Genomic DNA, 24689 nt, shown 5'->3' with positions numbered 1-24689 from the left:
TGCTCCGGAACTACACAGCGCCACACACAGTGCAGTGGCCGAGTCTGGTTACTGCAACACAACGTCCATTCACTTGAACAGGAGCAACGCTGCAGTAAGCAGACTCGGCCACAGCACTAGCTCATATTTACTAATCGTAAAGGGGGTGTAACCTTAGACCGGCCGTCTAGACCTGCACCAGATTTATTACAGGGGCTCAGGCTGGATGATGAATGCGGTGCAGGGACAGACCCCTTTCTCGGTCTCTATACCAAATATTGGTTGGCTTAGTTTGAAACTCATTTTTAACACTAAATGGCACATGTTAGGCCCTGACCTTTTCCAGTGAAGCTCCACCCCTTTCCACTAAGCCCCACCCTCTTGTCGAGCATATCAGAAAAAGAGCATAGAAGCCATAGACGCACCGCAGATTTTTTTGCGCAGACACATTAGTAAATCTGGGGCATAACCAGTACCAGTTCCGGTGTCTGGTTCTGGCACAGAGCGTCCCTTCTGACAACTCACTGACAACTCTACATTGACAGGGGCGCACACAAGACCCTGGAGGTTGTGTTGTCATTTCCAATTAGTATTTTTTTTTTATTTTTTTTATGAAATAGTGAAGTGACACAATGCTGTCCTTTAATTTACTCTTATTTAGGTCTTTGGGCCCTGAAAATTTGCTGCTGAAAGGAGCGACTTTAAAAAATACAAAGAAGATTTACGGTAAATATGAGAATTTTCATATGTCGTATACTTTGCTTGTTTGAAGACAAATTATTTTATTCATTTGTTATACCCATAGTCATAGCTCCATGGAGTCTAGATGTGCAGCCAAGAAGTAAGACTTTAGGGTCATTGTCTTTTTAAAAGGGGTAGTCCCATGACAAATACTTTAGCTCCAATGGCAGGTGGTGACGGGGACACCGGATGAAATCCGCGCACGGGGAGAATCAGAGGGGACCAGGAGCGACGCGGGGAGCCAGGTAAGTAGAATCAGTGTTAAGGGCCCAGGCGAGAGCTCCCCCCATTCAGTGCTCTGCTAGATTTCTCAGGGGATGTGTCCTTCCTCCTGCACCTGGTGGTGGTTGAAGGATGGAACTGAGCATGTGCTTCCATCTCGGTGAGCAAGACAGAGAGATAAGTAAAAGAGCAAACAGCAGGTGGCGCTATACAGCTATATTTTATTGAATAAGTCAGGGGCTATACTAAGTTTTTAATTACATGTAATTACAAAAGTATTCAGATCGAGGTGCTGGTTTGAAAAATGTAGAACGTTCTTGTGGGACAACCCCTTTAAAGAAACTAAAGTGTTTAAGCAGTCACACCAAAGTCATTATGTATTTTAGGTGAATCACTGCACTACCTGAGTGATTTCACTATGGAGGTATGTGGGGACTTGGCTGTGAGTTGGGTCTTGGCACCTCTCGGACCGTGTTCACACACCGTAGGGTAGTCTAGTGGTAGGACCCGTGCCACACTGAGATACCTTGACGGTGGTGCAAAAGGGCTCCCATGTGTTCCCGACCGGAATACATTGGCTAAAGTCTCAGTTCTTAACATCAGATTGAGGGATTAGCCAGTGTTGTCTGTTGCATATCATCGTGGTGCACCTTTCGCAGTGATTCATGTATTTGTATATTCGCATCCACACATTATCCCATCTTGTGTAGGATGCCATTGTGGTGCATGTGGTCCGCTGCCGACATCCTCCATTGTACGCATTTTTTGCTAGGGAAGGCCGCTAGTAACGGATCACATGCGGATGAATTGCTCCCCCGGTTATAAACACGCCACAGTGTTTGGTGTTTTTGAGCATTTCCTCCCATTTAGGCCACTTTATGTTAGTGATTTTTATCATGTATTTTAGGTTTCATTTGAGTACATACTGTCTGCTGCTTTTGTGCTTTATGTGCTTAGTATTGAGAGTGGCACCTGGCATTAAAATGCCCTCTTATCTGCTCTGTGCAGCCTCTTGGCCTTTGTTCAGTTACGTGCCTTTGTCTCCTGCAGGTGTCGCAGTCTATACTGGCATGGAGACCAAAATGGCTTTGAACTACCAAGGAAAATCTCAGAAGCGCTCTGCAGTGGAGAAGTGAGTGTCTCAGTATAAACAGTTTATAGAAGGTGTTCCCACACTGACGTACTAGTTCTATCTGCTCAGATAAGCTGTCTCGTATGTTTCCTGTCCGCAAGGACAAGGTTATTTCTCCTTTTAAACCTTTCAATAAAACCATCCCAGGGACTTCTAATTAAAGGACTTCCCTTTGTCCTGTTTATTAGCTCAAGGACAACCTCCGAGAATAAGCAGTGTTCCCATTATCCCATACAGAGTAATGGAGATTGAGGACACAAGGCATCAGCACCCCTCTTCTTCATATTTGTGGGGGGCTCTGCAGTCACAACCACCATTAGTTGCAATTTTCTAGCATATCAAGCTGATGTCCCATTAGAGTGTATAATGAATGAAGCCCATTTAGGACACTGACGTGCTCTGAAGACCATCAGGATGTCACCATGCGGTAAAAGAGCAACCTGTGTCTTCTCATGAATTTGCAAGACGGAAGTAAAAAGCATTAGATTTTACACAGCCCTGCGTTTTATGGGTGATTTCCCAAACTATTTTCAGTACTTGCAAGGTTAAGGGGATGTTCCAAACATGTCCTCTCCATTTTCAATATATCTCCTTGAAGAAATTCAATTAGAACTTTCCTTTTTTACTTCCACTTGATAAAGATCTCCCTTGAAATAGGCCAAGCACTTTATCAAGGAGAAGATGTATCCCTAAATAAAGGTTCGGCATAAATGACTGCCAGCAGAGATCTTGACAACTGTAAGGGCTCATGCACACAAACATATTTCCTTTCTGTGTCTGTTCCGTTTTTTTGCAGACCATATGCTGAACCATTCATTTCATTGGGTCCGCAAAAAAAAAAAACGGAAGTTACTTCGTGTACATTTTGTTTCCATATTTCCGTTCCGCAAAAAAATAGAACATGTCCGCATTACGGACAAGGATAGGACTGTTCCATTAGGGTAAAGCTGTTCCATTCCCAAAATACGGAATGCACACGGATGTCATCCACATTTTTTGCGGATCTGGTTTTTGTGGACCGCAAAATACATACGGTCGTTTGCATGAGCCCTGAGGGAGTGATTTGCAATGCGTAGTGGAAAACTGTATGAATTCTAATTAGACAAGGTAGCGTAGTTCTTATTTACATAACAGGTTGGAAGTTCCCAGAGTAAACTCTCCCCTCAGGGTAGATTCATGCAGAGTTTTTGGAGAAGGTTCAGGGGCAGGTTTCCCTTCGGGTTTTTCAGCCAAAGCCAGAAGTGGGTCCAGTAGGGAGGAGAAGTAGAAGTCTTTTCCTTTTAGATTTCTGATTCCTTTCAAATGAACTTCTGGTTTTCGCTGAAATACCAGTGAGTTGTCAGGTGCCTTCTACACACTTTATTAAAGGGTTTCTGTTACCAGAAATACCTAAATTAAACTGGTTGACATTAGCGATGTGCTAATGTCAGCTGAACCTCACTAGCCTATTCCTAGTTTTATCTATGCCCCCGTTACTCCAGAAATGTAACTTTTATAATGTGCAAATTAGCCTCGAAGGGGGGGGGGGTTGCTCCTGCTCCTAGATGCTCCGTTCTCCCACCTCTGTCACCTCCTTCCAGTCTTGATTGACAGGGCCAGACAGCGTTCGCATCCTCCTGCCGGCACTGAGCGCATGGTTAATCTCGCGACTGCACCATGCCGTTCAGGAAGTCTGCAGCCAGCGAGCGTCCTTCCTTCACTATGCCTGCGCCAAATACTGCACGGCGCAGGCGCGAGATTTAACATGCCCCCGGGGCCAGCGGGAGGATGCGAACGCTGCCTGGCCCTGTCAATCAAGACTGGAAGGAGGTGACAGAGGTGGGAGAACGGGGCCTCTAGGAGCAGGAGCAATGTGCCCCCCCTTCCTCCTAGAGGCTAATTTGCATATTATAAAAGTTACATTTATGGAGTAACGGGGGCATGGATTAAACTAGGAATAGGCTAGTGAGGTTCAGCTGACATTAGCACATCGCTAATGTCAGCCAGTTTAATTTAGGTATTTCTGGTGACAGAAACCCTTTAATACCTGAAAAAGCCACAAAGTTGTATTTATGGTCATCAGTCATGAATTTGATGTTTGATGTTGAGTTTATGGCTTCCTTTTACTTAAGTGGTTGATTTAACAAACTTTGCAATGGTCAATAGTACAAGTGACTGTAAGAAACTTTATGTAACTTATTCAAGAAAATGGCTATTTCTCCATGTGTAAACCCCTTCTATTCTTCCCCTCTAAGCTGGATTTACACTTGTCCGATTGTCACTCAGATTATTGGTGAACATTACTACAAACGCTAGTAGCTAGATTGTCGACGATAATCTACCCATGTAAATGTGTTGATGAACTAGCAAAATGCTGATTCATCTGGAGAAATAGCCATTTATGTGGCACATTAAATTGTTCTTTCTGGGCAGCAGTTCTTGCTCTTTAAATAGCACTCTACTGGCCTGAAACAGTGACTAAGTAGGAGCGATTGCAGCAGCGATCATTCGTCCTCATACAGTGGAGGTGACCGCTGCGTGTAAATACAGTTCTTCACCTCCACTGAAGAGCAGGCAATTATCGGGAAAGAACAGTCACTTCTCGATTATAGCCTGCTAATCAGCGTAGCGTAGCATATAGTGTAAGTGCTTCTCAACTCCTGGCATGATCATTCACCATCAATTCACAAAAAAAAAAAAAATCCATCTTGAATGAAAAGTTGGGCTATCAGAATACTGAGGGATCAGGTTACATGCTGCCTGTAGAAGTCTATAGAAAAGAGAGGGTGGAACAGCTGCAGAATGAGAGACACACAGGCAGACCGCTGAAGGCTTTATTACGTTTTACTATCTCAGCCCAGAGCTGGATTCACTGATACACTCCCCGATACTGCTGTATAATGTCTTCCACGCTGCTTCTGAGGATGGGCTACAGAGGTATAGGGCAAGATCTCCTTTTCTCTTTGCGTGCGGACATGGGAGACATCGTAACACCTCGTCCTAGTCTCTGTCCACAAGCTTAGAGAAAACTGACAATTAGAAATTTGGTGAAAGTGCAGGATAGGAGTCATATAGTGACAAGTTATAGTGTTATTCTTCATATACATACATGGCTGCTTATCCTAAAAAGTCACCTAAAGCAATATCTTTTATACACTTTAATAATTGCGTTTTCTTTTTTTTTTTCTTTTTTTATGTTCAGATCAATTAATGCCTTTTTAGTAGTGTATCTGTTCATCCTGGTCTCCAAAGCTTCCATCTGTACCACATTGAAGTACGTATGGCAGAACAATCCTGCCAACGATGAGCCCTGGTACAATGAGAAGACTCGCAAGGAGAAGGAGTCATTCAAGGTATCATTGATGTGGTCTCTGTGCTCTGTCTGGATGGTATTCAGTCGAGGGTAGGATGGGGCCCTCCGTTCCGAGTCCTTTCCCTGAATTTATATATGCTTTTAAGTACCTGCTTGGAAATACTGTTTAAACAGTCTTGTGATGATACCGTGTAAGCTCTGTACTTATTCCTAACAAGTCAAGAGCTATATAAGTCCTCAGGATCCGCTGGATAGTTCTTCTCCATTTTCAGACTTCTTGTACCTATATGTAAACAGTCCTCCTTAAAGGGGTTCTGCACTTTGTTTTAACTGATGGATAGATCATCCTCTGGATAGATCATCAGCATCTGATGGGACCCCCACCGATCAGCTGTTTGAGAAGGCAGCGGCCCTCCAGTAGCGCCGCGGCCTTCTCACTGCCGGCACACTGACGTCACGACTAGTATCAAGTAGCGTGGGCGGGGCTAAGCTCTGTTCACTTGAATGGAGCTTAGCCGCCGGGTGTCGGACCCCCGCCGATCAGAAGCTGATGATCTATCCCGAGGATAGATCATCAGTTAAAACAAAGTGCAGAACCCCTTTAAGTAATGCTTTTTTAACATGGACTTTATATTGGAAGAAAGTTATTAAAGGCTAAAATACTGTGTTTGTCCCGAGATAAGGCTGTCACCTCATTCAAAAGTCATACTCTACTGATCTCCGCCATTTCTGACATCCATTGGGGTCTTTATGTGGCACCTCTTTCACCATCGCTGACTGTTCAAATGCCGGGCAGTGATGGCCTAGTTGCTTTGAAACCCGTACAGCAAAATAAACACCCACTTGAAGACCTCCATATATCTCCGAAATAGCAGGGACCCTAGACTCTCTCTAATTAAATAGCTAATTATCACAGTATATATCTGTGTGTCTTACCAGTTTTTGTGAACGCCAACATAACAAATAAGGGGCAGAGGAAGGATGTGGTGACTAGGCAGGTTTGGAGAGCTGAGACTGAAGCCGTAGAGTTGGTTTTTACATGGTCACCCAGTGTTAAGCACTTCTATGAAAATTCAAGAGCTATATATCCTTCTGGGCTTTTTCTGGTTACCCTTTTAAACGAATGTTAAGAAGAAGGGTAACTAGAAATGCCAAACTAAGAAAAAAGAAAAAAAAGAAGTTATCAATGTGCAGCTGCCCTGAAACTCTATGAAGGTCTTGTCTTGCATCTCCATATGACATGATTCAGTGCTGGTTACTGTTTTTTCTTTCCCTCTTGGTTACAGATATTAAAGGTCTTTACAGATTTCCTTTCCTTCATGGTTCTTTTCAACTTCATCATCCCTGTGTCCATGTACGTCACTGTGGAAATGCAAAAGTTCTTAGGATCCTTTTTCATTTCATGGGATAAGGAGATGTATGATGAGGAAATAAAGGAGGGAGCACTGGTGAACACTTCTGACCTTAATGAGGAGCTTGGACAGGTAGGCCAAAGTTTTGGGTATTACATAAACTATAGAACATAAAGAGGGACATTTATTATAGCTGTACATCAGTCTTCTAGTGTAGAAAAGTTAAAATTTAGAAGTTAAAGATTTAGTTTTTAACGTTATCCAACACCCCTCGCCTTTTTTCCAAAAAGTGTGCAGGGGGAGGCAGGGCGCGGGAAGGACCTCTGCAGCCCAACTTATTTAAAGGGAACCTGTCACCAGGATTTTGGGTATAGAGCTGAGGACATGGGTTGGTAGATGGCCACTAGCACATCCGCAATACCCAGTCCCCATAGCTCTGTGTGCTTTTATTGTGTATAAAAACCGATTTGATACATATGCAAATTAACCTGAGATGAGTCAGAGCTTGAAAATATGACTCTTCTCTGGTCACACAAGATATGACTCTTTTATGATAATTTGCATATGTATAAAATCGTTTTTTTTTTTACACAATAAAAGCACACAGAGCTATGAGGACTGGGTATTGCGGATGTTCTAATGGCCATCTAGCAACCCATGTCCTCAGCTCTATACACACAATCCCGGTGACAGGTTCCCTTTAACAATACCTGTGCTATTAAACTAATGTGCATTGCACTAGAATTCTACTCCGTCTCCTGGCTAAAGTAAATTTCAGTCTGGTGTACGGCAGGCCCAACGTGCGCCACAATTATTAATAGATGTGTGCCTTTTAATAATTGTGACGCATTTTACACCAGTGGAGGAAACATTAAGAATGGCATGCACAACACAAATCTACCCCAAAAAATGTTGTTTTCCTGCTTATTTCTTAACCTTTTTAAGTACGTTGTGGCGGTAAGCTTTTATCTGTAACCCGGTGTATAAAGGTGTTGCGTTGCCTTCCCATCTGCTGGTCCCCTGTGATGATGCAGATCTCAGTGACTGTGCTGTCATTAGACAGCTGTGGTCACTGAAAGTATCCCGGGGACCAGCCAAAGGGGTCTCCTTGTGTGACATTGCTGTAAAAACACGTTACAGCGATCCATTGCACTGTGGTAAAGTAAAAAATCCGGCTGTGCAATTAATTGTGAGCCTGTACTGTTGATGTGTATAGATTGTTTATGCCGTTAATGTCTGACTGCTGGGACCCCTGCTGACTCTTAAAACAGGGAAGGTTGGTCTAGTTCATGGTGAAGTGGCTGAGGTTGCACAGTCCTTCCCTATTAAAGTAAAAAGCAATACTAGAGTGTGCACGTTCTGCTGTTTGGGTATATTTCTCACCTCAGCGGAGAGTGACTATGCATAGGCAGCCGCTTCTCCACCTAGAACCAGGAGCAGTCACCCGGTTGTCAGGATCCCATTGACCTTCCCTCCACCAGGAGAGTTTTGTAGCATATCTAGAGAACATAACCTAAAATCATTAAACATAGACCTGAATGATAATTGTGAACAAGAGATAAAACTGTCCTCGCTGTTTTTACTTAAATTATCTTCTGGTAACAATCTTAGGGCTCATGCACATGACCGTTTTGCTGTCCATAAAACACAGATACCGGCCGTGTGCGGAACGGAACAGCTGGCCCCTAATAGAACAGTCCTATCCTTGTCCGTAATGCGGACAATAATAGGACATGTTCTATTGTTTGCGGAACGGACATACGGAAACGGAATGTACACTGAGCCATTTCCGTTTTTTTCTTTTTTTTTTTTAATTAGTTTTGCTCCCCCATTAAAGTGAATGGTTCCGCATATGGGCTGCAAAAAAATATAGACGCTGAAAAAAATAAGTTTGTGTTCATGAGTCCTAAAAGAAATCCTGCTGCTTATTTTCTGGGTAACGAATAAGAAGGTTGAGGCTTAGTAAGGCGGAGGGGTTTACCAATGTGCCCTACAGTAGACACAGCTGAAGGGGAGGCTCCTTTTGCAGCCAGTTGTCTTACTGCCAACATTAGGATAGTAAAGAGGAAGCTAAATAAAATATTCACTGATAGATTTACCATAGAGAAATAAATATTTCAACACTCCCTATAGTGACCATACAGCCGATAATTAACCCTACAACCCACAACTTTGTAATTGTTCCCGTAGGTGGAGTACGTGTTCACTGACAAGACTGGCACGCTCACAGAAAACTCAATGGAGTTTATTGAATGCTGCATAGATGGCTACAAATACAAGGAGACTGGAGATGGACTGTCTGTAACCGATGGGCCTGCTGGATTCTATGGGAAAGCTTCTAAGGTACTGTTCTTCTAGATGGTAAAGCTGTATGGTTTTGTTGCCACAGTTGACCTTAAGGCCCATTTCACACTCACTGCTCCGTGTACGCAACAGTATCTAGCATGGTGCCCCTCTCGTGCAACCTCACCAGTTTGGTTTGTGAGTCCAGTCCCCCACTATTAACTCTCTTCCCAGCAGCCCCTGCGATATCTCATGATGACATTAAACCTAAAGGATCCAGATCCGGCATGTAGCACAATATTCAGCCAAAGGCCATTTTCTACTGTAACTTGAGACTAACAGCAGATGTCTACCCAATGCCGGCCTTCCACATACAATCTGCTGCCCAGAAATGATAATTTAGTTGCCTGCACCAGCGATCATTTCACCCGATGAATGAGCGTTTTGCTCGTTCATCAGGTGATCGGCTGCACCTTTAGGCCCCTTTCACACGGGCGAGTTTTCCGTGCGGGTGCGATCCGTGCGGCGAACGTATGGCACCCGCACTAAATCCTGACCCATTCATTTCTATGGGGCTGTGCACATGAGCGATGTTTTTAACGCATCACTTGTGCGTTCAGTTGAAATCGCAGCATGCTCTATATTTTCCGATTTTGACGTGACGCAGGCCCCATAGAAGTGAATGGGGTGTGTGAAAATCAGATGGCATCCGCAAGCAAGTACGGATGCCGTGCGATTTGCACGCATGGTTGCTAGGAGACCATCGGGATGGAGACCCGATCATTATTATTTTCCCTTATAACATGGTTATAAGGGAAAATAATAGCATTCTGAATACAGAATGCATAGTAAACCAGCGCTAGAGGGGTTAAAAAATATATATAAATAATTTAACTCACCTTAGTCCACTTGCTCGCGAAGCCCGGCATCTCCTTGTGTCTCCGCTGCTGATGAACAGGACCTGGGGTGAGCTGCTCCATTAAATATCGGTTAAGGACCTTCGATGACGTCACTCCGGTCATCACATGGTCTTTTACCATGGTGAATCACCATGGTTAAAGATCATGTGACGTACCATGTGATGACCGGAGTGACGTCATCAAAGGTCCTTAACCGATATTTAATGTAGCAGCTCACCCCAGGTCCTGTTCAACTTCAGCGCAGAGGAGACACAAGGAGATGCCGGGCTTCGCGAGCAAGTGGACTAAGGTGAGTTAAATTTTTTTTTATTTTTTTTTTCACCCCTCTAGCGCTGGTTTACTATGCATTCTGTATTCAGAATGCTATTATTTTCCCTTATAACCATGTTATAAGGGAAAATAATACAATCTTCAGAACATCAATCCCAAGCCCGAACTTCTATGAAGAAGTTCGGGTTTGGGTACCAAACATGCGCGTTTTTTTCTCACGCGAGTGCAATGCATGACAATGTTTTGCACTTGCGCAGAAAAAATTGCGCATTTTCCCGCAACGCACCCGGCTCTTATCTGGGCAAAAAAAATGACGCCCGTGTGAAAGAGGCCTTAGACTGGCAGATTATTGGGAACAAGCCTTCTTAGGAACATTCGTCCCCGACAGTCGGGCCGTGTAAACCTGCCATAACCGTAGCGGCTGTGCAGTCCCGTTCATTTGAGTGAGCGGTGAGGCCTATAGAAACAGCTGATCTGCAAGGGTGCTGAGGCAGACGTAAAAATAGAACATGAGATAACCCCTTTAGGATACCTTCACACATACATTTTGTTTGGCCCTTTTTTTTGGTCTTAAAAAAGACTCGAGAGAACGCCTGTGTATTTTAGTGCATGCGTTTTTGTTGCTTTTTTTTCAAGCCTTGTGTTTTTAAACAGGAAACTATGCCCCCCCCCCCCCCCCCTAATGTAATTTTCTTTGCAGATCTCTCTCTTAAAAATGCCATAGCAAAAAAACTAATCACTAATCACTAATTTTTTAAACATGGGCAAAAAAACTAATCATGTCTAGGGATTCGAAATGCCAGCAAATGAACCGAAAAAATATCACATCCAGAACATGCTGTGATTTTCAAATAGTGCTACAGACCCTCGAAAAAAACACTGCTACAGATATACACGTTTGTACTGTTTTTCGTAATTCCCATAGACTTGCATCTTTCGTCTGGATACAGAAACCAGCCTTCTATTGATATTGTTGATGTCTTCTAGGATAGAGAGGAGCTGTTCCTGCGAGCGCTCTGTCTGTGCCATACCGTCCAGATGAAAGAAGACTGTCAGACTGACGGACCCGTTGCATCATCCGAGAGCAAATGCTCCTACGTCTCCTCTTCTCCCGATGAAATCGCTTTATTGACTGGAGCCAAAAAGTGAGCACAAATATATTTTCTACAAATTGCTTTACATTCGCTGTCTCTTAATGCCTTTATACCAAACACCTCTTTGGGTCAAGCAGTGTCAGATCACCCTACAGTACACCACAGAACACTCTACTTCTTCATAGGTCATCAGTACCTGATCAATGGGGAGTCTAAATCCCGACACTTCGTTGGCGGGGGCCATGGTGCAGTGGAGGGCGCTGCAACCTCTTCCTCAGCCTGCGACGTCACATTCATTGGTCTCATGGCTTTTCTGCAGCTCAGTCCCTCTCAAGCAAATGGGATTGATCTGCAGTACCAAACATAACTGCGAGTCAACGTACAGTGCTGTGCTTGGTATACTATGAAGAGGCCGCTTGTCCAAGCTACCTGGCACCTTCAAACGAATCGCCAGGGGTGCCAGGAGTCAGGCCCCTTTTGATCAGATATATATATAGTGGGGACAGGTCATTATGGTAGCTCTGCGGCCTTCTCCCTGTTACCAAGCACAGTGCTGTCCTTCTGATAGCGGCAATGTTTGGTATCGCAGCTCAGCGCCATTCACTTCCATGAGGCTGAGCTGCGCCTAGGCCACGTGACGGATGAACATTACTAGTCTTGAGCGAATTTGGTTTGGATTGCTGTATCAGAACCCGATTTGTTTGTAAACTTCGTTAACAATATAGCCTCCATCCTACCATAAAATGTATGGGCTCCGCGGAGGTCTTTACGAACTTGCACGACAAAGCAAGTCTCTCATCTAGTGCTAAAATCCGAAGCTGAACTCTGCTTCCTGCCTCCTTAACGAAGCCGAGTTAAGCTTTGGATTTTGACACTGTAATTTATGCGAATAAACAAAGTGTCACGTCATAGACCCGAGACAAAGCAAGCCTCATGATATTTGCCGCAAGTTTGCAAAGACCTCCGCAGAGCCCATACATTTTACGGTAGGGCGGAGGCTATATTGTTGTCGAAGATTTGAAATGAATCGTGTTCGGATACAGCGATCAAAACCCGATTCGCTCAACACTAAACATGACGTCACGTGGCCTAGGGAAAGCTGGAGAAGACCCCAGTGCTAGTGTGAGTGTCGGTGCCTTCTGAAACAGCTGATCTGTGGGGGTCCCAGGTGTTGGAGCACCTCCAGTCAGATACTGATGTCCTATATGGACGATAAGTCATCAATAGAGATCTCAGACCGTCCCTTTAAAAGGAGTTGGTTATCTAATAATATCCAAGTAGTCCAGGTTACTTTTTTTATTCTTCTTCTTCTACTGCCCTCCGTTTCCCTGCTGTTGGCGCTCACAGCTGCATTGACTGCCAAGCACAGGAGTCCTCTCCATTGTGTTGGCACAGCAGTGTGGACTGTGTATTTCTGCACTGCTTTGAGCACTGACATGAGGGGGAAGGGGGGCAGTAGAATAATAATACGTGCAGTAATACTCACTTATTACTGTAGATAATGGTCCAGATTAGTGGTGACAGAGGCCCTTTAAGTGACAGCTCTTGAGTCTATCCAGGAGATGCTCAGGTATAGAGGTGAGGGCTTCTGGGAGCGTTCAGTGCAGATAGTCCAGGACACTTCACAGCGAGATAACGTCCAGCAGATACTTTGCACTGTGGCGGAAATCAATCTGTATCGTTCTAACTGGTTTGCACATCACCCGTGACAAGTTTTGAGGGCTGAAAACTGCTGACAGATTCCCTTTTAGGCATTGGGAAGCCATATTATCTGCACTTCCTCAGTGGGTTCAGATTGTCCTACAGTAGCCTGTATTCTGCAGGGATCCGTTGCTGCTACTGAAGTAGTATATACTGGTAGATTGCTGTATATACTAGTGCACCTGACAACCGTCCTCTTCACACAATATAAAGTCTCTGTGCTGGGAGGCAGAGACATGATGGAGGTTTATGTGTAAGGGGGGCAGATAGGAGGTCATACTCCACCAGGGTGGATTTGATTTAATTAAATCACGATTTAAATCACTAGTCAGTAAGGCTTGATTTAAATCATAGTTTTCTACATAAAGACAAATTCTTGCTGGTATAACCTATAATATGCAAGTTGATGAAGATTTTTAGAATAACTTTTCATATTAGTTTGATTCGGTTGATTCTGTATTCATAGGTTTGTAGAAGTTAGGATTAAGGTATTTTTCTCAACTCTGGTCATGTTATACCATTTTTGCTTTGAAGAAGCTGCATGTGATCTCTGCCAGTGATGGCCAGTTCACCGTGTTCGCCAGCGAACACATTGGATCTGCCATCTTAACTGACAAGTCCGGCGAGGCACAGGTAAGTCCTTACCTGTGCCTGTGCGCGAGCCGGTCTGAAATAAAATGCGGTCTCCGGGTGCAGGCAGTTCCAAGAACAGCCCGATGAAGGCCCCTGGCGGCTGTTCTCGGAAGACCGCATTTCATTTCAGACCGGCTCGCGCACAGGTAAGCACTTACCTGTGCCTCGCCGGACTTGTCAGTTAAGATGGCAGATCGCATGTGTTCGCGGCGAACTGGCCATCACTGATCTCTGCTGAGTCAAATTCAGTTTGGAGAACTGCAAAAGTTAACCAAGCTTCTGTGATAATCTCTTATAGGCAGAGAAACTGCCCAATAATCTTACAAAAACCTCTGGAAGAGCATGACATTGTGAATGGATTAAAATACAATTATTTTATTTTTTTAATAAAATTTTTATCCACCCTGTACTCCCTGCAGTGCTCCAGTCTTGTATGTTGTCGAGGGCAGCTCTTCTGTGTATTCCTCAGGTGTAGTGATGTCAGCGCTTCCTGCTCTGTCAGCAGACCTCACAAGTGTTGTATCGGGAACAGCTGTCCGCTTGCACAATCCAGCGCTCAGACGCTGCTCTTCCACCTCTGGTTACTACAGTTCATGTGAGGAGATGCCACATGGTGTCGGCATCATTTGGGTCTTTTAGCTCCCCCTTCTGTTCATTTGTGAGAACATCACACGTTTCATATCATGGTCCAGACTGCAGAAGGTGGACTTTTAAATTCTGCTTAAAGATTTGGTGGTGGCATTTTAAAGGGGACACATCACGTTCAAAATTCAGCCTGATCTCCAGGAATCATGTTATAGAGCAGAAGTAGCTGCACACGTTGATGGATATTTGTAGGGAAATATATCTTGGAATTTTGGGGCTAAGGAGTCCAGTTGCAGTGCTACTCGGTGATGACAGCCTTCCTTGTGTGCATACAGATATAATCACATACTAAAAACCGCCCAATGGACTCCTATGATCTAAAGGAGCTTTAAATATACATCAATGAATTATATGTTTTTTCCTACTGTATAACATGCTGCCTGCAGAGAGAACTGAATATTCAGTGCAACTGGTTCCCTTTAAATGGAACCTGCCAGCTCTTTCTCTTAACAAGTGGCAAAGGTCAGTTTAAAGGGGTTCTGTAAAAAACGTACAAAACTCCTTTAATATCATCATAACTGTAACTTTTTTTATGGCTGTCACAGTTAGCAGTTGTCAGAAAAAAAATTAAAGGTTGCTGGAGCTGAAGCCCACCTCTTGCAAGTGCCCAAGCTGGTTTCCATGAAGAGTCCAGTTCCACCTCTACACAAGTGCCTAATTCTGCCCATTTTTCCTTCATGAACCCCCCCCCCACCCCCTGTGATGCCCGAAGCTAGCCAAAACACCACCTGTCTGCTCATCCTGCATCTCGACAAAATCTTGCGCAGTTGACTGGCAGATTGCGGCGAGACGCAGAATGAACAGGCAGGCAGAGTTTTGGCTAGCTTCTGGCGGCACTGGGCACTTGCGTAGAGGCAGACTTCAGCACTTGCAACTGGGGAGTAGAAGAGAAGTTGGGTTACCTCCTTGCACATCAGATGTTTGGTTGGGGCCACCAAAATCATCCGGTTTAGGCATCTTGCACACACACGTTTTTTTTCTCTCTGTTTTCGTTCCATTTTTTGCCTTCCGTATACGGACCCATTCATTTCAATGGGTCTGCAAAAAACCCGGAAGGTACTCCGTATGCTTTCCGTATTTCCGCTTTTCCGTTCAAAGCTAGAGCATGTCCTATTATTGTCCACATAACGGACAAGGATAGTACTGTTCTCTCAGGGGCCAGCTGTTCAGTTCCGCAAAAAACGGAATGCACACAGACGTCATCCATATTTTTTGCGAATCTGTTTTTTGCAGACCGCAAATGCTGAAAAAGCCATACGGTCGTATGCAAAAGGCCTTGGTCTATGTTTATCGGCTGCATATAGCCAGCTGTACAGTATAGGTCCTCTTCAGCTGTACAGTATAGGTCCTCTTCAGCTGTACAGTATAGGTCCTCTTCAGCTGTACAGTGTAGGTCCTCTTCGGCTGTACAGTGTAGGTCCTCTTCGGCTGTACAGTGTAGGTCCTCTTCGGCTGTACAGTGTAGGTCCTCTTCGGCTGTACAGTGTAGGTCCTCTTCGGCTGTACAGTGTAGGTCCTCTTCGGCTGTACAGTGTAGGTCCTCTTCGGCTGTACAGTGTAGGTCCTCTTCGGCTGTACAGTGTAGGTCCTCTTCGGCTGTACAGTGTAGGTCCTCTTCGGCTGTACAGTATAGGTCCTCTTCGGCTGTACAGTATAGGTCCTCTTCGGCTGTACAGTATAGGTCCTCTTCGGCTGTACAGTATAGGTCCTCTTCGGCTGTACAGTATAGGTCCTCTTCGGCTGTACAGTATAGGTCCTCTTCGGCTGTACAGTATAGGTCCTCTTCGGCTGTACAGTATAGGTCCTCTTCGGCTGTACAGTATAGGTCCTCTTCGGCTGTACAGTATAGGTCCTCTTCGGCTGTATAATATAGCTCCTCTTCATCTCCAGATGTATAGTGCAGGTACTCTTCGGCTGTGCAGTGCGGCTGTGCAGGGCAGGTCCTCTTCGGCTGTGCAGGGCAGGTCCTCTTCGGCTGTGCAGGGCAGGTCCTCTTCGGCTGAACAGTGTTATTATTGGGCACTACTAAATGTAGCATTTCCACTAATGACTTTACATCAGTGACTATTTGAAGAGTTTATCATCTACTCCTTTTTTAAAGAGGAGCCGTCGCCTCTCCTGACATGTCTGAAACATCTATTTTTATGGCTCTATGTTGTGCAATTCTTCTATTATTCCTACTAGAAGTTTATAAATTGCATGGGCAGTGTTCCTGCACAGTCTGACATAATTCAATAGGGACTGTGCAGGGACACACTTCCAATCAGCTTCACCCATTTTCATTGTATACTGAAGACAATGCATTTGTAACTTCTAGCAGGAATAATAGAGGAATGTCAGAACACAGAGTCATACAAAGAGATGCTCCAGAAATGTTACATTGGGAATACAAGTAGTTACTAAAATAGGCAAGTCAGGAGAGGTGACAGGTCCTCTTCAAGGGAGTTTTCATTCTAAGTATTTAAAGGCCAAGATCTGTCTCTACTTGGGATCACATTGCATTCATTGTCTTTTCAGGTATGGATTCACATATATGGGGACTGAAAATGATTTCATGAAGGTGAAAAACCAAAACAATGAGCTGGAAGTGTAAGTATATTGGCCACTTGGTTTGGTACATTTTTGGTTATTGTCCCATCAGCAGGCAGACATATGGAGATACATGTGGCTGCTGAGAGACTGATGGTAGAGAGGGAAGTACATGGATGGAGGCTGTCTGAATGGATATGACTAGATGGATGATTGAGGAAACCAAGAGGAACTAACAGAGGAACTGAAGCAGAAGTAAATAAATGCTGCTACCTTCAGCTCCACTCTACTTGGTTGGCATGGTCAGCAGTTGACTAGATAAAGGCACGCATTGCTTTCTTGGAACTCTGTTAGTTCCATTTGGTTTCCATTTCATTCTCACAAATAAACAGGATCACCCTAGTCAGACCCCTGTTGGCGGTGTATCCTAGCAATATGCCATGACCAATGTAAAAAACGAAAATCTGAAATCATATAGTATATGACCCTCTCAATCAGCCCTGCACCTCACATGGAACCAGATACCCCTGCCCCTCAGCTTCAACTGTTCTGCTAGATTTATTTCAGGCTGGCATTTCAGGGGCATGTCTTTTTCCAGGGGGCATGTCCTTTCTGCTGCAGCTATTTCCCTGTAACTGCCACAGCTTCTAACAGAAGATACAGCTGGTGAGAGTTGAAATGTTAAACTGAGCTTGTTCTACCACCTCATCAAGGTGGACAAGAAATAAGGAAAATAACGAACAGCAGGTGGCGCTATACAGATACATTTTATTGAATAGCTCAGGGACTATGCAAAATTTTTCATTGCATGCAATTAAAAAATTATTCAGATCCAGGTGTTAGTTTGAAAAATGTAGAATCATTTTCGTGACGCAACTCCTTGGCGACCTCTGCTGTACATGTATGGCAGAAGTCACCACTTTTAAGATGGCGCCCGCTCGCACGTGCAGTGGGCACCACAGCCACCGGATTTGTGCTGTTTGTGGCTGATTGCATGCATTTAACTCCTCGGATGCCATGGTAAAATGTGACCACGGCATCTGAGTGGTCTAGAAGTGGGATCCGCGCTCTCTTGCGACTTAAACAGCGTTTTCCCGGCTGAGATCGGCGATTACGGTGATGGCCAGAAGCCTCTAGCAGGCTCCGATAGCTAATACTAGAATATACCAATACAGGCCAGCAGGTGGCAGCACTGTATTGGTATATTGTAAATGAAGTGTTCTATGATGGCTATATAGACATAACAGAACATAATGGGCAATCTAATGATCGCCAGTTATAGTCACCCAGGGCGATTTTTTTTTTTTTTAAGTAAAAAAAAAAAAAGTTTAAAAAAATATAAAAGGTCAAATCACCCTCTTTCCCCAAAATAATAATGCATAACCAATAAAAAGAATACACATCAAGGGCATCGCTGCGTGGGAAAACGCCCGTACTATTAAAATATAGCAATATTTATCCCATACAGTGAATGACTTAAAAATAGCCCATTTGCCATTTTTTGTCACCTCACCTCCCCCCAAAAAAATGTCCTAAAAAGTGATCACAAAGTCAAACACACTGAAAAGTACATATTACCCACAACAAATGAACCCTCATATAGCTCTGTACACATAACTGTAAAAAAGTTATAGGGGTCAGAATATGGCAGTGAAAAAAAAAATTTTGCCAGTATTAAAATCCAATAAAAACTGTTGTAATGGAAAAATAAAAATGTTATGGCTCTGTTAAGTGAAAAATGAAAACGGAAGATCGCAAGTGAGAAATCCACATAACGGAGAACGTGTGTAGCTATGAATTGTTGTACTGCCATTTTTATGATGGTTTGTTCACCTCTGATATAAATGTCCCTGTTTGTCTTCACAGCTACCAGCTTCTTCATGTGCTGAACTTTGATCCTGTGAGACGGCGAATGAGCGTGCTTGTCAGAACGAACACAGGTAGTTCTGGGGGATGAAATCGACGTGATACTTTACACAGAAGTGCAGTCTTCTGTAAATAAAGCTTATTCATTATATCCTAAGATCTCTGCTTGTGGTCAATGACCGGAAGCAGTCTTCTTTACATCTCATGACAGTCGTGACCATCATTACAGAGGGCTCTCATAATAGTCAAGTTCTGGTCCAGTGAGAGTAGAGTCCCACCGAACTATGTATCGGTCTGCTCTATGACGTGCTGCCTGCAGATTGCACTAAACTGTTTGCTGACAGGTTCGGGCCAACCCCATCAGTCTGTGCTTAAAGCCCCTTTCACACCCGTCCTGACCCCCCAGCACTGACGGGGTCACATAGCGTTATATTGATTTATGATGCCATGTAACCCTTAGAGGTCTGGAATGTATTGTATAACACTGACCCAATGCTGTCAGTGTTATCCAATACATTCCAGAACTGTAAGGGTTACATAGCATCATAAATCAATATAATGCTGTGCGCCTCCGTCAATGCTGGGGGGGTCAGGACTGATGCTCTCTCGTATGAAAGGGGCCTAAGGGTATATTTTTACAAGTGTTTTTTTTTTTCTTCTTTGTTTGGAGTTTTCTTGCAGTTACCTATATGTTTTCCATATCCTACTTTTCCTTGGAAAGCAGTGACCAGTGGATTAAAGGGGTTGTCTCACCTCAGACATTGATGGCATATCTCTAGGATATGCCACCAATGTCAGATAGGTGCGGGTCCCATCCATTTCCAGAACGGGGCCTCTGAAGCGAAGGGGAAGTGCGGCCACTCGCCATTCACCATAATGGGAGTTCAGAGAATAGCTGAGCGCTGGTTCTGCTATTTCCTGCAGTGCCATAGCGGTGATTGGAGAGGAGGCAGCACATGTGTTCATTCACCACTATGGTACTTCTGAAAATAGTGGAGTGCGCTTGCTTGGGTATTTTTGGTACTCCCATAGTGATGTATGGGGAGTACACTGCACATGTGCAGTGTGCTTTCCTTCACTTTGGGGGCCCCCATTCTCAGAGGTGGGACCTTGTAGCTATCTGACATGGATGGCATGTGCCATCAATGTGTAAGATGAGCCAAACCCTTGCGGATCCGCAAGACACTGATATGAGCCCATGTGTGTATTCCGCAATTTGCGGACCGCACGTGGCCGGCACTATCATAGAAAATGGCTATTCTTGTCCTCAATTGCGGACAAAATTAGGACATGCTCTATATTTTTTGCGGGGCCGCGGGATGGAACTGCCGTGTGCTGCCCGCATCTTTTGCCCCGTTAAAATGAATGGGTCCACACCCGTTCCGCAAAATTGCAAAACGGATGTGAACTCATTCATACGGTCATGTGAATGAGCCCTAAGGATAACGGGGTACACTTATTAGAACTAGTACAAAGGAAAACTGGCCAAAATCCCCTTGGCCACCAATCAGGATGCTGCTTTCATTCTCCGAATTAATTCTGAAAGAGGAAAGTTGGTTGGTTGATTGTAGAAAGCATCAGAGGAATTCGCATCCGAGGAATTCGCCTGCTGGTCTGTGGCTTTAAAATTTTCTGTCCAGGCCCTTAAAGCCTTCATGGGAGATGTGTTGGGTTCAGTTCGTGCATTATTCTTGGTTTCATGAAGAAAGAATGTATAAAAAGATTTCCAGCGAGCCTTAGGAAGCTAAATCTGTGTCCTGCTCATGTCCTAGACGAGGACGGACCGGAGAGGGTGATGATGATTAGCTTTGTGGTGGTCACTCGCACCGCTCCATATTTAGCTATGTTTACAATGGAGATCTCTCGTTAAATGCTCTGCTTACTCCAGGGCTCAGCGGCACATTCCAGGTTACTGTCACATTGGTGATTTTATTCTTCTTCTTTTTTTGTTTCAGGCAAAATTTTCCTTTTCTGCAAAGGAGCTGACTCTTCGGTGTTTAATAGAGTGGTGCGGGATGAGGTCGCGCGCATTAAGGCTCACGTGGAGCAGAATGCTATGGTATGCTTGACATTTTGTCTTCTGCATGTCCGCACTGGAAGACGCATAAAAATGACAGGTGTAACGGGGCGAGCACACATTCATTACAGAGCACGTGACCTATATCTGCCTGGAGAAAACGTATAGACACGCGCTGCTTCCCCGTCCTTTGACTGCAGGATATTTCATGACCTTCTGTAGTTAGGTAGACACAGACAGGCAGGCGGCAGTCTGATTCACAGGAAAGCAGCAGAGAACCTTTCCTGCTGCAGTGGGTACAATTTACAGATTGTCTATAGATATTAAAGACATTAATGGTTCGGGAAGGGGAAGCAGACTAGTTAGGCATCGGAGACATTATTATTATGATATCGCACATTAAGTCCATTTGTTCCAAATGTAGAGATGTTGATCCGAGTTCCCTTTCCTGTGCCATCTCAGTTTTTCGAAGCGTTTAATTCTCCTTATGCCAGTTGTTCATTGATGGGGGTTGTGTATCACACCACTTTGTGGGAACCAAAATCTTGGCAGCTGTAAAGTAGTATTTCTTATAATTTGGTATCTTTTTAATTAGTTTGTGTGTGATTTCCTAATATATTCTTCAAAGCAATTACAAATCTGCAGATTTAATGCAAAATTCTTCTTGCCGAGGACCGTTCTTCTACCCTTGACCAACACTTGTTTTGTGATGCTTTCAGGATGGATACAGGACTCTCTGTGTAGCATACAAGGAGCTGGGCATGGAGGAGTATGAGAAAGTGCACAAACAGCTGGACGAGGCGACTATGGCTTTACAAGACAGGGAAGAGAAGCTGGCCCGAGTATTTGATGATATAGAAGACAGCATGCACTTACTTGGAGCTACTGCTGTAGAAGACAGGTCAGAGGCTTGTGCTCCATACCATACAGTGCAATATACTGCATACACTTTATTGGAAAGTTCAGCAGATAGCCGGTGTCATTTGTGTTTTTTTTTTTTAATACTTTAAAGAGAGTCTGTCAGCAGGAAATTCACTAATAAGGGTACTTTCACACTAGCATTTTTCTTTTCCGACACTGAGTTCCGTCAAAAGGGCTCAATGCCGGATAAGAACTGATCAGGTAAATACCCCATGCATTCTGAATGGAGAGTAATCCGTTCAGGATGCATCAGGGTGTCTTCAGTGCAGTCATTTTGACTGATCAGGCAAAAGATAAAACCGCAGCATGCTACAGTATCTCCGGCCAAAAAAACTGAAGACTTGCCTGAATGCTGGATCCGTCCTTCCTGCGCAGACCGAAAAAAAGTTGAAAAAATAAATGCTGTATCCGTTTTGCAGGATTACACCGGAAGGACGGATCCGGCATTTCAATGTATTTTTCTGACCGATCAGGCATTTTTAAGACTGATCAGGATCCTGATCAGTCTTACAAATGCCATCAGTTTGCATACGTTTTACCGGATTTGGCAGGCAGTTCCGGCGACAGATCTGCTTGCCAGATCACTCTGCCGCAAGTGTGAAAGTACCCTAAACCAGACACAATGCCTTGTAGGGCTAGGGCTCGACTGGTCCTGTCCATCAAGTAGAGGGAGGGACTGGAAAGAGGAGCAAGGGTGCACAGAGTGTTTTGGGCCCACCCTAGGTGCACTTACCTGCATATTTGCATATGAATAAAAGTAATTTATCTCCAGAATGAGGCAACAGATTGCTAAGGGCTCATGCACATGACCGCGGTTTTGGTCCGCATCTGTTGCGCATTTTGCGGAACAGACCCATTCACTTCAATGGGGCCGCAAAAGATGCAGGCAGCACACTGTGTCTGTCCACATTTGTAGCACGTTTTTTGCCTCCATTTGACAGATATGTTAGAGAAAAAAAATACCGGAGGAAAACGCTTCAGTTTTGTCCCAATTAATTATCAGTGGAGACAAAACTGAACGGGACAGAGTGCACCAGAATGCGTTCCATTCTGTTTGGTTGCATTCCCATGCAAGCAGCGTTTATGAGCGCATCATGGGATGCGAAGCAAGACTGATCCAGCATGAAACACAATGTAAATCAATAGTTTAGGATCTGTTTTCCTGGACACAAAAGAGAATGGATCCGGCACCCATGGTCTACAATGGTTTTTGTGCGGGACCCGTCATGACTATTTTCTCGATAATACAACCGGATCCGTTCAGAACGGATGCAGCCGATTGTATTATCCTAATGGAAGCCTGTTTGCAGATCCATGACAGATCCAGCAAAAACGCATATGTGAAAGTAGCCCAACTACAGTGTCGCCCGCTTTCCATGAAGCTCCCCTCTGTTAAAAAGTGGTAGACTGCACATGTGATTAGGGTTCCATTTCTTGGTGTCTCCTCATTGGCATGGACCGCCGTCAGCTCAGGGTTAATGGCTCACAACGCACATCTTTACATCCGCTCAGCATATACATCTTATAACACCGGTACATTTTCCTGTGGAGCATACCACTCGGCTGATGAACTCGTGAATGTATGACATCTGGACCAGCGCAGGGTTACACCCCATGATGTCACTCCATTACAGATCCGCTTTTTGGCTCTTTTAAGGGTGACTAAGGCACATCGGCGAGGTAGATTTTTTATATAGGTACATAATGCATTACAGAGTTCTGAGAACGGAGTAGTTGACCTACTTTGTGCAGTTCTTAATCTGCTCCCTGAATTCAGACATTGGCTGTAAGAATAGACGCTGTGCGGCAGGAGATGCAGCATTGCAAATGAGCTCTAGCAATAGTGCTGAGCCCGCGCTTTCCGCGATTCGAGTCATTTAGCGCACAACGTATTGAGTGGCTGCTGATAATCTACCGCATCCAGTGCATTCTGTAATGTATTCTATATCTGCTTGTCTTCAGTCATTCTAAGCTTTATAGGTACTGTAAGATTGTGTCTGCATCTTGAGCATCTACTTAACTACTGTGTAACTAGAACCTATTCTTCATATACCGTGTCCTATCTCCCTCCGCACATTATACACATCTGTATCGTGTACAGTTCTGTCTATGGTCTTGTAGCCGGTCCTACTTCCTCCAGATGTTGGCTTTTTGGCTGTGTCCTTGGCAGGGAAAGCGCTCATGGCATAAAACCTTCAGCCAAAGATGATGGCACAGGGGTCTCTGTTTCCATAGGCAGGTGAACTTGTGCCCAGGACCAAGAAGGAAGGAGAGGAGGTATAGCGCCGCAGCCATGGCGCACAGAGGCATGGCGAACTGACCGATGTGTTCATCAGTTTTTATATAAAATTCATTTTGGCCAACCAAATTGTCTCCCAAGCTGAAGGCAACGTAACGTAGACAATAAGTACAGAGCGGCATCTGAGTAAAGCTCTGTTCATACTGCGTTTACATTCGGTGTATGCGCTGTATAAATTCCCCAACATACCGTATATGGCGTACGAAATGAACATATTGGCTTGTGTGTTAGAAACACTCCCCAAAAGAATGGTTGATACAGCTTCTACGTGTACTGCAAAGCCACATTGAACTAAGGGTCCATTCACATGTTCATATTTCTGGCTTCGCATCAGTTCCGCAATTTTGCGGAATGGGTGCGGACCCGTTCATTTCAATGAGGCTGCAAAAGATGCGGACAGCACACCCTGTGCTGTCCACATCCGTAGTTCTGCATCCGCGGCCCTGCAAAAAAGATGGAGCATGTCCCATTTGTGTCTGCAATCGCAGATAAGAATAGGCATTTCTATCATAAGGCCGGCCATGAGCAGTCCGGAAAATGCGGAACGCACACAGCCGGTATCTGTGTTTTGCAGATCTGCAATTCGTGCACCGCCCAACACTTATAGACATCAGTTTTAAAATCTGCGCTATGGAAAAAAGAAGTGACATGCTCATTTGTGGTGCGGATTCTGTGACAAACCCTCAACCAAATTTCACTTTCAAATGGGCTGGATATAAAAATCACATCAAAAAATTTGCCAAAAACTCTGTTGAAATGAAAAATCCTGAAGAAGATTCCTCATCAGAAAAAA

At 44.4% G+C, this 24689-nt stretch overlaps 1 protein-coding gene across 5 annotated transcripts in view; it reads left to right on the top strand.

Moving 5' to 3' along the window:
* Positions 1-24689, top strand: part of ATP11C (ATPase phospholipid transporting 11C) — a 135784-nt gene that overhangs the window by 72177 nt on the left and 38918 nt on the right. For all 5 annotated transcript variants that reach the window (XM_044306697.1, XM_044306699.1, XM_044306696.1 and 2 more), the window contains 10 exons: positions 641-705; positions 1993-2074; positions 5256-5406; positions 6653-6850; positions 8909-9061; positions 11179-11336; positions 16782-16853; positions 18660-18733; positions 20615-20718; positions 21396-21577. In XM_044306697.1, the coding sequence (XP_044162632.1) occupies positions 641-705; positions 1993-2074; positions 5256-5406; positions 6653-6850; positions 8909-9061; positions 11179-11336; positions 16782-16853; positions 18660-18733; positions 20615-20718; positions 21396-21577 (1239 nt within the window). The remainder of the gene's footprint in view (positions 1-640; positions 706-1992; positions 2075-5255; positions 5407-6652; positions 6851-8908; positions 9062-11178; positions 11337-16781; positions 16854-18659; positions 18734-20614; positions 20719-21395; positions 21578-24689) is intronic.

This window comes from Bufo gargarizans, chromosome 9 (assembly GCF_014858855.1).
Source record: "Bufo gargarizans isolate SCDJY-AF-19 chromosome 9, ASM1485885v1, whole genome shotgun sequence".
Lineage (NCBI taxonomy): Eukaryota > Metazoa > Chordata > Amphibia > Anura > Bufonidae > Bufo > Bufo gargarizans.
This window is presented reverse-complemented; position numbering and strand designations above follow the sequence as displayed.